Consider the following 15,704-nt stretch of genomic DNA (forward strand, 5'->3'; position numbering starts at 1 on the left):
CAACCTCCTGCAGGGGTGGGGGGGGGGGGGGGGGGGGGGGGGGGGGGAGTTTGAGAACCACTGCTCTATAAACACATAATGGGCACAGTCCATTATTTAGGACAGTTCAAGCAAAACAATAAAATAAAAGTGCTACACTGTTATATTTAGACCGGTAGTAGATCAAAATCTTTGTATGTATGTTAGAGAATAGGAACGGAGTTTGGAAGTCAACCTCCTGCATTCTTGGCATTGCCATTAACTTCCTGTGTGGCCTTTGCACTTTCTGCTCAATATTAAGAAAATACTGTGGCTAACTAAACATTAATATTCAATGGCAAAAAACTACATTAATGCAGAATTAAGTCCTCCCCCTTTACAACACTGAGTTGAGCAAAACTCAAAGTCTGAAAACCAGGAAATGCACACTTAAGATTATCCATGCAACCTTAATTGCTCTCTTTCAGCCATGCCTCAGTATGCCCAGTTAGCACATACCTTTACTCTGCCAACCCCACAGTTGGTGAAACGTACACGCTCTTCACCTCCTTTTACAAGCCATTCACTCTCACCCACAGGATTCCATCTAACACTATTCAAGGGCCAAAAGGGAAAAAAAATGCAATGCCCGGTGTGAAGGACAATTATATTACAGTGGAATGGTGTTTCTGGTCATGTTTCAGAATGGTTGGAGGGTGGAGTTTGTGTCAGGACCAGTCAGAGAAATCACATAGTTTCTGTTCCAAACTACTGACAATTCTGAGAGAAAGATCCTCAGACTCCTGTCCATTAGGTGTACCCCATCTCTGAGAAACAATGAGGTGGCATAGCTTGTAATGTTTCTAATGTCATATAGTACACATTTTCTGATCAGCCATGAACCAACCCTCCAATTTTCCAATTAATGGTCTTACAACACTTATTAATAGCTTTCAAGCTGTACCAGTTATTCAGTTGTTGAGCCTGGACACAAATATCTGCTGCAGTCCAAGTCTGTTTACAACATTGCATAAGGTGTACACCAGGAATTAATCATTTCTGCCCAAGTGAATTATACCACAATGTCCGGTAGATCGTAAGTTCTTAAGTCACTAGACGGATGCTGCAGAGTGAGCAAAACATGATGCTAATGCAGGCCACCTATCTCTACCCAAATCAGCTTGTAATCAGCAACCCCTATGTCATAGTGTATTCCTTGCTCTCTCTCAAACTTCTGCAACTTCGGGATCCAGGAATCATCCAGAATCCACATGCGGAGAACCCTGCTGGTCAGGTACCTACACTGTCAGTTCCAAACCTCCACATTACATGTCTTTGGAATCACCAAATTAATCTGCCTCGAGCAAGTAAGCCACTACCCACCCCCAGGAACTAGTAAACTACAGATTTTCTCAAGTAACTATTTCAAGGCTTGCCTACTCATCCTCACTGCCCACCCTCTGCAGACATAACCCCTTTCTCTATCCCTACATCCCAACCTTCGCCCTCCCATCTCAGACAAGTTCTCTGGCTCCTCCCCCCTCAATATAACAAGAATGTTGGTTAGACTGCCCCTTGACTGTTGTGTTCACAATAAACTTCCCCCTAAAATAAAAACATGCTGCATTGTAACAGCGACAACTTCTATCAAGCAACATGAGTTATTAAATCTCTATTGCAAAGGTTCAGATTAGGAGCATCAGTGGCAGGACGTTCACGGGGGCAATGGCGTCAGCCACATTCCCTCAAGCATATAATGGCTGCATAGAAATCCTCCCTCTCCAAGTTTTTTTTTTTCTTTACTGACTGCATGAGCAGCGTAATCCTTCCAGATTAACATCTACACATGCAAAGAAGTGAATATATTCTCAAATATCATTCTTAATTTGGGTCCCCCAAAGGTTTAGTGTTTGCCATGCACTACCTTGGGTAAAATTCGACAGACTGAGACCATTTTGACCCGCATCACATGGAAAGGTTCATTTCTAGCTCTGCGCAAAGAAACCCCACCTAGAAACTTTTTCTCCACAACCTTAGCTCAAATGACCCCAAATTTGGGCACCCAGAGGCATACCAAATTTCAAAGGAATTAAACCATGCATGTCAGTTTTAGAGGACTTCGCAAGATCGACCTTTAATCAGAAGTCGTAATGGAACCCTAACTATAGTGGTGTTGCCGTGCCACTGTAATTTAGTAGTGGTGAGGTATCTTCATACATGGACATGTTTAACATACAGCATCTTATCCATTATGCCATAGTTGCTGGAGATACTGTTACCTATGTATGCTGGATCTGAATGTTATGCAAAACCAAGCACTAACACAAATTGTACTCTGTTCTAATAAGTGCAAGGCTGTGTTTCTATTTCTAACCTCTATTTTGCACAGATAGCCTTCCCAATATCTCACTCCTGCCAACAAGCCAAATTCTTTGTCCCTATGATACACACGTCTCCACATTAGGGATTGAATTACTGTTCATGGCATGAGGACCAGAGGCTCTAAATTTCTCAGAGTTTGAGACCAAGGACTTGATCCAAAACCTGTTGATAACAGTGGAAAGACTCCATTTGGATTAAGCAATAAAAAGAACCTGTGAAGAACCTTAATTGGCTTTCTCACAGTACAACTTTTATACAAGATAACAGACTACAGATAATACCTGACTTTGTCCGCTTCTCATGAACAACTAAAATTGAGTTCAGAAGCTTTAGAAACTTCATTTCTGATAGAGCAGATATTGTACTCTGTCCTAGAACTGCCCCCCTCCTGCTCTAATCCTAGATAAAACATGTTCTGTTGGATAGACATCGGGTTGATCTTTGGAAAACATATTGCAAATCCCTGTCTTTGAAAGCCTTGCATCACTTGACCAGTTGGTTCTTCTACAAATCACACTCAGACAGTTGAAAAAGAGGACATTGAAAGGGTAGATTACGGTAATTCCTAGAGCTCTGAAGAAAAAATAATTACTACCACCAGTGTCTTACTGAAAGTTCTGGAAGATGGGAAGCCCCATAATGAGATAGGATACTGGACATATTCTGATGAGTGAAATTTAGAACACCTGTGTTAAGGTCCGACACAAACAACTGCTACATCAATATAGGTATGTATTTAACATGCAGGCACACACAGAGCCATTCAAAAGGCCCTTATTTTAAAAAATGTGTGTGCATTTATCTTTCACGTGTGTGATATCCAATGCCCACACTTTACTTTGGATACTTGAGTGCATGGTGCTTTACAAAATTAGAAGACATGTTGCTGCCCTGAAGACATAACAGTCTAAGGCTCTGATCCTGCACTTCACTGCACCAGCATAAGGCCCATAGAAGTCAAGAGGACATAGTGTACCTGCAGAAAGTAAACCACACAGTCAAGGCATCAGTAAGATAAATGTCCGAGTGAGATAACTGAAGGAACCAAAGGGCAGTTCCCAGCCTGAATCTGGATCTTTTGTTTCATCTTTTAAGGTCAAACACTCAAACTCCACAGTACTTTTTAGGACCAAATATGCAAAAATGTACAACAGCCACACTGGGTCATAGCAATGGTCCATCTAGTCCAGTATCTTGCCTCTGACAGAGGCCAATGCCAGATGCTTCAGAGGGAATGAACAAAACAGGTTAATTTTGAGTGATCCATCCCCTATCATTCAGTCCCGCACTTGGAGGTTTAGGGATACCGAGAGCATGGAGTTCCATCCCTGACCATCTTTGCCAATAATCATTAAAGCTGCGAGTTTGTCACGGAGATCACGGATTCCGTGACTTTCCGTGACTTCTGCAGCGGCTGGTGCGCCTGGCCCGGGGGCAGCTCAGGCAGCTGGGGCAGTCTCGGGCCACTGTGTCCCACTCCCCCAGCAGCAGCAGGGTTTGGGTGTGGGAGGGGGCAGGGGCACGGAAGGGGGTGAAGCGGGCTCCCCCGAAGCAGGGCATCCCCCTCACTGCAGGCACTGCCTCCGGAGCTCTGAGCAGAGGCTGCGCACAGAGCTGCCTGGCCACGCCTCCGCCTAGAAGCTGAGCAAGGGGGATGTCCCCGCTTCTGGGGAGGCATGGAGCCAGGTAGGGAGCCTGCTGGCCCAGCCACCCACACACCCCCCAGCACCAGCGGGGGTCCCAGCCAGACCGCCTGCCCCACCCAGCACCATTGGGGGTCCCAGGCCGTGCGCCATCTCACACACACCCCTCAACACCTCCGTGCCACCACCCCCTACCCCCTCCAGATTCAGTCAGGGGTATATAGTAGAAGTCATGGACAGGTCACGGACCGTGAATTTTTGTTTACTGCCCGTGACCAGTCCATGACTTCTCAAAAAAATACCTGTGACTAAAATGTTGCCTTAATAATCATTGATGAACCCATCCTTCATGAACTTAGCTAATTCTTTTGAACCCAGTTATACTTTTGGCCTTCGCAATATCCCCTGGCAATGAGTTCCACAGACTAACAAGCAGCAGGTTACATACTTTACATAATGCATAATTTCATTGGGTGACCTAGGTCCTGTGTCATGTGAAGGGGTAAATAACACATCCCTAGTAGGGTGACCAGATGTCCCGATTTTATAGGGACAGACCCGATTTTTGGGTCTTTTTCTGATATAGGCTCCTATTACCCCCCATCCCCTGTCCCGATTTTTCACATTTGCTGTCTGGTCACCCTAATCCCTAGTCACTTTTTCAATACCATTTGTTATTTTATAGACCTCTATCATATCTCCCCCGCCCCTCCTCCCCTGGTCAGCTCTTTTCTAAGCTGAAAAGACCCACTCTTTTTAGTCCCTTTTCACATGGAAGCTGTTCCATACCCCTAATCATTTTCATTACCCTTCTCTGCACCTATTTCAACTTAAGGACACGGGACTAATACAAAGGAGAGGGGGAAACTCCTATTGTACAGCTCTACTGTGTTGGAGAAAACTTGTTAAAGAACAAAATGACTGGAAACCAGATTTTCCCTAATTGCTTTAAGACAAGTACTTAGAGCTCTAACTGAAGATACTGAGTGTTATGATTACTCAGGTTCAGCTGCCTCGGATATTAGTTTCCCTAATTCAAACTTGGCATCTGCTGTAAGTTATTTGGATTTTCTGGCAGATTTCCATGGTCAAAGTGATAGGTGGCTTCTAACCACCAGGTTTAAAGGATGGACAAGCATGGAAACTACAGCCAATTCAGCGATAAATCACAAAGAAGAAATGAAGCCAACAAGATTTTATTGAGAATGAATCTTGCCAACTTAAATTCTCAATGCATGTGAAGACCTATTTGAAGAAAACAAAGTTAACTGATTCCCGCCCACCCCTTTTGTTTTTTTCATATATTTTTCTAGCTCTCTCTCACACACTTTCTGCAGGTTTAATTATTGAATCAGAGCATGTATATTTTCTGGAATATAATTTAGAAGAGTCTTATCCTATGACCTATATAGATCTTCTCTACTACAAATCCATGCTTCTCTGATAAGTTATTAGTTACCCTTTAAATAGTTTTTATTCATTCAAGCTCTAAAGTTCTATAAGGATTTCAGAGTAGGAAAATTAGAAATAGCACCCTCAAGATAAGGTAGATAGAAAGCTGGCTAGATCATCGGGCTCAACGGGTAGTGATCAACGGCTCCATGTCTAGTTGGCAGCCGGTTTCAAGTGGAGTGCCCCAGGGGTCAGTCCTGGGGCTGGTTTTGTTCAATATCTTCATTAATGATCTGGAGGATGGCGTGGACTGCACTCTCAGCAAGTTTGCAGATGACACTAAACTGGGAGGAATGGTAGATATGCTGGAGGGTATGGATAGGATACAGAGGGACCTAGACAAATTAGAGGATTGGGCCAAAAGAAATCTGATGAGGTTCAACAAGGACAAGTGCAGAGTCCTACACTTAGGATGGAAGAATCCCATGCACTGTTACAGACTAGGGACCGAATGGCTAGGAAGCAGTTCTGCAGAAAAGGACCTAGGGATTACAGTGGATGAGAAGCTGGATAGGAGTCAACAGTGTGCCTTTGTTGCCAAGAAGGCTAACGGCATTTTGGGCTGTATAAGTAGAGGCATTGCCAGCAGATCGAGAGACGTGATCATTCCCCTTTTTTCAATATTGGTGAGGCCTCATCTGGAGTACTGTGTCCAGTTTTGGGCCCCACACTACAAGGAGGATGTGGAAAAATTGGAAAGAGTCCAGCAGAGGGCAACAAAAATGATTAGGGGTCTGGAGCACATGACTTCTGAGGAGAGATTGAGGGAACTGGGATTGTTTAGTCTGCAGAAGAGAAGAATGAGGGGGGATTTGATAGCTGCTTTCAACTACCTGAAAGGGGGTTCCCAAAGAGGATGGATCTAGACTGTTCTCAGTGGTGGCAGATGACAGAACAAGGAGCAATGGTCTCAAGTTGCAGTGGGGGAGGTTTAGGTTGGATATTAGAAAAAACTTTTTCATTAGGAGGGTGGTGGGATGATTTAGTTGGGAATTGGTCCTGCTTTGAGCAGGGGGTTGGACTAGATGACCTCCTGAGGTCCCTTCCAACCCTGATATTCTATGATTTTATGATAATTTTGACATAAAGTATCTGGCCTCCTGCACTGGTCACTAATCAGCAGGGTGGATAAAAATCAATGATTTAAAAAAAATAAAAATAAAATAAAAATCAGATTTTTTTATTTAAAATCAGACTTTGAGCTATAATGTCTCATCATGGAATAGGGACTATAAATTCTAATTCTATAGTATGAGAATATATTTATGTAATGTTTAAGAAAACTTTTGTAAATGAGTTCCAATAGTTCATGGATTAGGGACCCAATCTTATGGGGTTCCGGGGCTTCTGTATAGATTATTTAGGTTAATCTTTCTATCTATCCAATGGGACTCAGTGCTCAGTCTAGAAGAAACCATCAGAGATGCTTAGTTTTGCAGTTCTCAAACTGTGGATTTGTGTCTCCAGAGATAACATGCTTGTTAACAGCAAAAGTGTTTTTAAATAAATAAATAATACATAGAGGTGAGAAATAACAGACCTCAACTCTATTGTCCCTCTGCAAATTTGTGTACACAGAGTCAATACCTTACCTTTCTCTCTAAAAGTGCAAAGTTTCAAAAAGTTCAATGAATAGAAGATTGTTTGGGGCGGAACAAATCTGGACAAGGAGAAGTCTTGAGATAAATGTGAGAAGGGAGGGACAGGCAGTAGAAACAAAAGTGAAACTGTTTGAGCAGCATGTTCTCAAAGTCTTGAGGTCTTTCTGAGTGTAGTCTTCACTGATTTGAGATCTACCCTACCATTCTCTCACTAGAAGGGAAAACCTATCATGGCAGCAGGCTGTAAAAGAGACCCAGTTTGGGAATAAGAAATATGTTTGCTGATGATGTTTTAAAGAAAGACACACCCGTGAACTGGTGGAAGTCACTTAAGCACTTGGATTCAGAGACTGTTGAAATGATAATCTCACTTTTAACAGCAGTAGCTTCTTCTGTGGGTGTAGAAAGAATATTTTTTTCCTTTGGACTAATTCATTTCTAATTGAGAAATCGTTTGGGACCTGAAAAAGCAGGAAAGCTTGTTTTTCTTTCCCAGATTATGAACAAACAGGAAAATGAAGGTGAAGACGACTGAGTTAACTGCAGATGCCAATATTTTAAGTTTCTCATGTTGACCTGGCTGACATAGACTATTTAATTTTTTTTTTTAATATTTCCTTTAACTATTTTAGTTAAAAACAATTTTAACAAAAACAAACCTGATTTTAAAAAACTCAAATGTTTAACTAAATTCAAAAATTCATATGCTTGTTTTGTTAAAATATTATACAATATATTTGCTGTTGAAGAAAAAAATCCAGAATAGAACGTTGTTTTAGTTAAATAAAACAATTTAAATGTCTGTTTGGTGATGTTCTCCTCCTAATACAACATGGCAAGAAAATCCTCCAAATATTAATGATTAACCTGTTGAATTGGAGATATTTATGAAGTCATTGGGAGGTGAACTATCTGCTTCAATTACCTTTGGTAAATTAAATAAACAATCATTAATTTTCTGATATAGCTGGAAAATTAATTTGAAAAGTTTTCACAATATATCACTTTAAAAATGTATAGTGTGTACCTTCTAATAATGAAATCTACATCTATCTCTGAGTTGTGAAGAATATGTATTAAGGTTATAACAACCAACAAGAATGCACTTTTATGTAGAAATCCATGATTAAAATCGAGTCTTCCTGACTAGTGATTTAAATCAAATCCACCCTGCTAATCAGTTGCAAAATTTAATAAAATGTTTAGATCTTTTGTCTCTTCTCTTTTATTCATTAATCTGTAATATTCTAACAATAGCTAAGGGCATAGTTCCCACCATGCACTGTCCATAATACACACTGATTTGTATTTGAAGATTGCCAGGGGAGAGCAATTTAGTTATTCATGGCTCAGTATATCAGATATTCTTTTATCACCTGCAAAGAATATCTATTTTTTTTCCCCCTGAGCATTTGAAAAAGGTCTGAGGGAAGGAAAAAATGTACTTAGATTGCAAACTCTTTGGCATAGGAACTGTCTTCTTGTTCTGTTTGCGCAGTGCCTAGTACAATGGGTTCATGATCCATGAATGGGGCTCTTAGATGCCAGGTTAATATAAATATTATAAATATATTAAATAAACAATAATACTAATGATAATGTTGTTTCTGGTTGGAAAGAAAGGGATTACTGCAGTTTTCTTCTAGTGAAAGGAATTTTGGATCACTGTATTTCACACACACACACACACACACACTTTGTTCGTTGATGTGAAATTCTCAATCAACAGCACTGGATAGAGCGTAGCATAATGTTAGGTTTGTGTTTTTTAAATTAGACTATCCAAGTTGAAAGATGTAATGACAGATATTCAAATCCATGAGCACCTTCAAAACATGAAAGGACATGTTAATGTGGAAATACTTAAACTGTGAGAGGCTGTGCCAGCTACACCATTTTTACAACTGAAATTGCCAGAGGATCCATGGATTGGTACTTATCGCAACTTCAGAAATGGTCACATTGCATCCTCAGAAGTGAAAAAAATATATATATTCTAGCATGCTAGAGAGTTTTAGGGTGGAGTGAAATGGAAAGAAAATCTAGAATGAAGAGATGAGAAATCACAGTCCACTAACAGAATAAATCAGAAACCAAAAAACATGAATTTGAACAAACTGAAAACATTTTACATGGAAAAAAAACTCCTATTAATTAAAAGGACTGCTCTTCATATCAGCATAAACAAAGGGTCTTGGAAGGCATTAACCCATTTTTTAAAAATAAGTCTTAAAGAATAGTTCAATACAGTAGTCAGTCACCGTCCGAATTGTAGTGATTATTACTAAACATAACAGAACATTCTGTGGCTCAAACTACTGGACACTTCAGTGGATATGGCATAATGTGCCATATGCATGGCAAGCTGTATAAAAGCTGTAGAGATGAATCCATTTAATAAAGGGTAAGTAAATAACTTTGTACAAGATAATTTTAGCTCACTGTGCAGAACTTAACTATTTTAGCATGCCTGCTAGTTTTACAATTATCACCCAGTTTGAGGTTCATTCTTCTCAATCATTAAGCACAGTAGTTAACAACAAGAAGTTTGTCAGGACCCTCTTGGGAACCATAACTAATTTCCAGACACACATACACAGTTCAGTAATCTCTCTGTTCACCTCTCCGACCCTAATCCCACATTCTTTCAGATTTTCTTTCCCTTTGCTCCCTCTTTCAAAGATCAGGGTAGAAGGGGGAGAGCTAGAATAGCTTTATTATGGAGTTATTGAAACAGCTTCATTACATGACGTTCACCACATTATCCAGTAGTATTATCGGGTTTAGAATTAAAGGATCATTATTTTACAGTAACAGAAATTATGCATTATGATGAATTTTGTGAGCTACTTATTACAAACTCTGTTAACAAATTTACTGTATCATTTTATTAATATATTAGCAATAATTTCAGTATAGATCTACAGTGGTTACTGTGAAAAAGTAATCTTTTAATAACAGTTGCCACATCATAGTGGCCAAAATATCTGTACTTAGGTGAGTGATTTTCTCACCTAAGCATCAGTCATCTGTAGAGACTGTAGGAAATGCCAGTGTCATGTGTGCACCGAGTAGCTGCTTGCCCAAGCTAGTGATTACATCCTGGTATATCACATCCACTAGTGGGCAAAACAATTCAGTGCCACTGAGTGTTACACAGGTGCTAATGGTACAAAGGACATCACAGTCCAGATACAGTAGAAATGGATTGTAACCAGAGTCTTATTTGTCTGCTGAAACACTGCACCTGTTAAGTCACTGCGGACATTGAGCCATAGGGTATGAAGATGAAAGTAAAGCTATTTAAAAAATAACCAAAGAGTACAGTAAATATACTTAAAGAAAGCACTTCAAAATCTAGTATGCGTGCACGTACACACACATACTCATACATAAATTTTGCTTTTGTTGATAGGGACGCTAGCACCAAAAAGTACACACAGATTATTTTTTCGACACTTTATCTTCAATTTTTGTTCCATTCATCTTCTCTGAAGATAAGAAGCTTGGGAGCACAGAATGTGTAGCGATGTGGCTGTGAGTTATAAAAGGGACTATATCCCCATTTTAAACCCCAAATGTTACTAGCAGACCACAGCTTTGAAATGTTAGTGATCAAATGAAATCAGAAAGTATATACATCTATTTAATTCATTCTTCTCATGTCAAGCAGGTATCCTTACCTATATTGAACTAAACTTTATTTTTGTCACAAGAGGAATAAATCTCCTTAGGATGGGGGGGGGGGAATGATAAGTTTTTACTGAATATATCCTTTACATATAGTAATATCAATGAATTTAAACAAAAAAAAAAATCTTTGAATTCTAGCAGTTCTATATATTTTGACACATGACATATTATGCAATTAACTGTGACTGGAAAGAGAAAAAAGTAAATACTGACCTTCCACTTCTGAATTGCAATGGAGATGTTGCTACTGCCACTTTTAAGAAGTCTTGCTCCTCTGCCTTATTACGCTCATTGTAAATTAGTGGAGTATCATCATCCTTAAAATTGGAGTGTGGACTTAGTTCTGCTAAACAACTTTTATTACTTCTTCTTGAAAGGTCATCCATGGTAGCTGGTTCTTCAGAATTTACCCCCTCCTTATCTGCAAAAACCAGGAATAAATGTTTTGCAAAAATGTTCTTACAAGATGAAAACACAGCAAGGGGTCTTTTAAATGTAATATAGGAATTTTTACTTCATACTATCTTTCCTATTATCGCAGCAAGCTGACATTAATTAGAGAACTCTCTACCAAAGTAACTAAAACACAATGTTCTACTTTGCATCAGAGATCTTTTTAGAGACATTTATTCTTAAAAAAAAAAAACACTATTTTTTTTAAAGATACCCAATATATTTTAAGGCTTTTGGCCTTTCAATTATTTTGAAACTTTTCTTTCCTCATAGAACTAGAAAGTATCACATTTTTCAGTAATAGGGTTGAGATTACTGGCCAGAAATTGGATATAAAAAGTAATTTAAACAGTAGGTACAATTAAGATTAAAGGAAAACTCTCAAGGTTAACATGTCCCCAAAAGGAATCTACACTAAAGCCAATGTAAAATGTTTCCCTGATACTGAAAAATGTCTTAGTCCTGAAAAATAAAGGCTGCAACAACATTAAATTCTCTTCTCCTCAAACAGACAACAAAGCAATATCATGATGCTGGGATCTATGGATCAGATTGTAGATAAGCACACATGATAAGAGGGCATAAAATCACATAATAAAAGCATATATTGTAGAATGCCTTTTTAGACGCTTATTTTGGAGTAAGAATAAAAATGGGATAAACAGATTGGTACTAGCATACACTCAGTGCCTCACATTACAGTTTGATTATTATACTGAATATAATGTCATTTTTACATTCCAAATGACTCCTCGTTACAAAGTTTTAACTGATTTTCTGTAACTGTTTTCAGGACAGCAATGCATCAAATAGTTCTCCCCCTCCTCCCAATAAGCTACTGTTAACACTTTACCATATTTAGAGTTTTTATAAACCTACACAAATAAAAGCACATAACAAAGTGCACATAATCATAGAAATGTAGGGCTGGGAAGGGATCTTAAGAGGTCATGTTGTCTGGCCCCCTGTGCTGAAGTAGGACCAAGTACACCTCAACCACCCCTGACAGGTGTTTGTCTAATCTGTTCTTAAAAATCCTTCAGTGATGGGGATTCCACAACCTCCCCTGGTAACTTATTCCAGTGCTTAATTATCCTTATAGTAAGAACATTTTTACTACTATCTAATCTAAATCTCCTTTGATGGAAGATTAAGATCATTACTTCTTATCCTACCTTCAGTGGATATGGAGAACAATAGATCACCATCCTCCTAGTAGCAGCCCTTAACCTATTTGGAGATTGTTACCAGGCTTCTTTTCTCAAGACAAATTATGCCCAGGTTTAGTTTAGTCTTTCCTCATAACCTTTTAGAATTTTTGTTACCCTCCTTTGGACATTCCAATCTGTCCACATTTTTTTTTAAGTGTGGAGCCCAGAACTGAACACAGTACTCCAGCTGAGGCCAGTGCCGAGCAAAACGGGACAATTACCTCCCATGTCTGACAACATTCCTGTTAATACATCACAAAGTGATATTAGCCTGTCTCACTACTGCATCACATTGTTGACTCTCATTCAATTTGTGATCCACTTTAACCCCCAGATCCTTTCTTTTCAGCAGTGCTATTTCTTGGCCACTAGTCCCCATTTTGTAGCTGTGCATTTTATTTTCATTTCCTAAGTGAGATACTTTGCACTTATCTTTATTGAATTTAGCTTGTTGATTTCAGACTTATTCTCCAATTTGTCAGGGTGGTTTTAAATTCTAATCCTGTCCTCCAAAGTGCTAGCAACAGCTCTCAGCTTGGTGTCATATGCAAATTTTGTAAGCATTCATTCCACGCTATTATCCAAGTCATTAACAAAAATACTCAATAGTTACGGACCCAGGACAGACCCCTGTTAGACTAAACTAGATCTATCCTCCCAGTCTGAGAGCAAACCATTGATGACTACTCTTTTAGCAGTCTTTCAACCAGTTGCATGCCCCACCTTACAGTAATTTCAGCTAGATCACATTTCCCAGGTTTGCTTATGAGACTGTCATGTGGAATTGTGTCAAAAGCCTTACTAAAAATCTAGAGATCACCCCCATTTACTAGGCCAGTAACCCTGTCAAAGTAGGAAATTAGATCGTCAAGAGCTAGTTGTGCCAACAAGATCCATGTTGGCTATTACTTATCATCCTATTATTCTCTAGATGTTTATAAACATTGTTTAATAATCTTTTCCTATATCTTTCTAGGCATCTAAGTTCGGCTGACTGGTCTATAATTCCCTGGGTCCTCTTTGCTCCTTTTTTTAAAGATAGGCACTATGTTTGCCCTTCTTCAGTCCTCTAGGACAGTGGTTCCCAAACTTGTTCCGCCACTTGTGCGGGGAAAGCCCCTGGCAGGCCAGGCCAGTTTGTTTACCTGCCGCGTCCGCAGGTTTGGCCGATCGTGGCTCCCAGTGGCCGCGGTTGCTGCTCCAGGCCAATGGCAGCTGCTGGAAACAGCGCGGACCGAGATCCTCCAAGAGTTCTCAAAGATAATTGCTAACCGTTCTAAGATTGCTCCAACTAGTTCCTTAAGTAACCTAGCACAATTTTCATCAGGCCCTGCTGACTTGAATACATCTTACTTATCTAAAAATTCTTTAACATGTTAACTATTTTGGTTTGTGTTCCTTCTCCCTTGTTCTTAATATTCATTGTGTTAAGCATCTGATCACAATTAACGTCTTCAGTGAAGACTAAAGCAAAATAAGCATTCAACACCTGAGCCTTCTCGATGACATCTCCTATTAGCTCTCCTTCCCTGCTAAGTAGAGGACCTACACTTTTCTTCATCTTTTTCTTACTCCCAATGTATTTAATAAACCTCTTCTTATTGCCATTTACGTCCCTTGCTAGGTGTAATTCATTTTATGCCTTAGCCTTTCTGATTTTGTCCCTACGTGCTTGTGCTATTTTTTTGAACTTCTCCTTAGAATATGCCCATATTTCCACTTTTGTAGAATTCTTTTTTTTTATTTTCAGGTCATTAAAGAGCTCCCGATGGAGCATTACTGACCTCTTACTATCCTTCCTATCTTTCCTTCACATTGGAATAGACAATATTAAAGATACAACAGCAAACTCTTTGAGAAACTGCCAGTTCTCCTGAATTCCTTTGGATTTTCTTTCCATGGGACCTTACCTACCAGTTAAATGAGTTTGTTAGAGTCTGCCTTTTTGAAGTGCACTGTCCTTATTCTGCTGCCATCACTTTTTCCTTTCCTTAGACTCATGAAATCTATAATCTCATGAGGACTTCCACTCAAATTGCCTTTTTTAAGCAACAGACACATGGGAGCCTAGTGATTTAGGAGCCTAAGTCCTGTTTTCAAAAATGAAAGTCAATGGGGATTTAGGCACCTAAGTTACATTTTAAAATGGGACTTAGGTACTTTGGAATTTTTACTCTAAAACATCACATGGTTCTAGATTCAAATACTTGAATTATATTGAAATGCTCTTACTCTCATCAGGAAGAAGTATTTTATCTGGAAGGAGATTTCCCTGAGAAGCTGTTCTACATAAGCGAGCCCGGGCACTGCTGACTTTCCTAACCTCCATTGGGTCCACTGGAGGCTTCGGGAAGGAAATGGAAGAATCTTCATCTTTTATAGGTGATGAAAGTAGTTTTGGCTTCTATTACAAAGAAAGATGGAGATCAGTTTTTACAAACTTGTATCCCATTTGTATTTCCATATAACCTAAAATTAGCAAAATAAAACTTTGTAACATTCACCATAAATTTTCTTCCAACTTCTGACTAATTTAGGTGAGAATTAAACAATAGCAACCAGAAAAATCTAGTTCTTTTTTTAACAAAAATCATAAACATTCCATGCAACAAAATAAGTTAGACCAAATATGTCAATTTGACCATAGACAGCCAACAAAAATAGGTGCTGAGGAAAGCATGTCTAAAATCAGTCCCAAGAGAAAACCCAAGTACTAAAAGAATTAGCCATAAGCTAGCTTTAATTTAGAAATGAATTTATTAAATCTAAATTATTTAAGGGAAAGAAATATTAGCCATCTACATTAAACATGTGCTCCATCGCAAAGTTTTGTGCCCAATCCTGAAAGGTACCAAGTATGCACATCTCAAAGAAGGCCTGTTATTTGCAGTGCTACTTCTTTGGAAGTTGGCTTAATTTGTAGAAAATTAAAAGTACCCATTTGAATACTATTAATAGTAGATATGCCAATTCTTATTACACACTGTCCTGGGCACATGGATCCACACATCCATGAACTCTAGGCTACTGCAACTCCATATATTGGATGGAACTACAGACCCTGTAAAAGCTCCATCTGGTACAACATAGCAGTCCATGTGCTTAACAACTCAGATGTCCATGAATTCATCACACTCAGGGCTCTGCTTTCTGCACTAACTCTCCATAAAATATAGAGTCCAGCTGAACAACTCTTCTACTCTTCAAAGCTCTCCATGGGATGGACTCTAGCTACCCAAAAGATTGTCCCCACTACCTTAATAACCATGACCTCCAACAACAGTTACATTCCACTGGAACAATTAGATTTC

At 39.2% G+C, this 15,704-nt stretch overlaps 1 protein-coding gene across 3 annotated transcripts in view; it reads right to left on the reverse strand.

Annotated features, from left to right (window-relative positions):
- The window catches only part of ARMC2 (armadillo repeat containing 2), a 106,582-nt gene that overhangs the window by 76,481 nt on the left and 14,397 nt on the right, over positions 1-15,704 (reverse strand). For 2 of the 3 annotated variants that reach the window (XM_034765908.1, XM_034765909.1), the window contains exons 4-5: positions 14,626-14,797; positions 10,943-11,150 (exon numbers count right to left, since the gene is read on the reverse strand). In XM_034765908.1, coding sequence (XP_034621799.1) covers positions 10,943-11,150; positions 14,626-14,797 — 380 coding nt within the window. The remainder of the gene's footprint in view (positions 1-10,942; positions 11,151-14,625; positions 14,798-15,704) is intronic. The other variant, XM_034765910.1, reaches the window with a different exon arrangement.

Source organism: Trachemys scripta, chromosome 3 (genome assembly GCF_013100865.1).
Source record: "Trachemys scripta elegans isolate TJP31775 chromosome 3, CAS_Tse_1.0, whole genome shotgun sequence".
Lineage (NCBI taxonomy): Eukaryota > Metazoa > Chordata > Testudines > Emydidae > Trachemys > Trachemys scripta.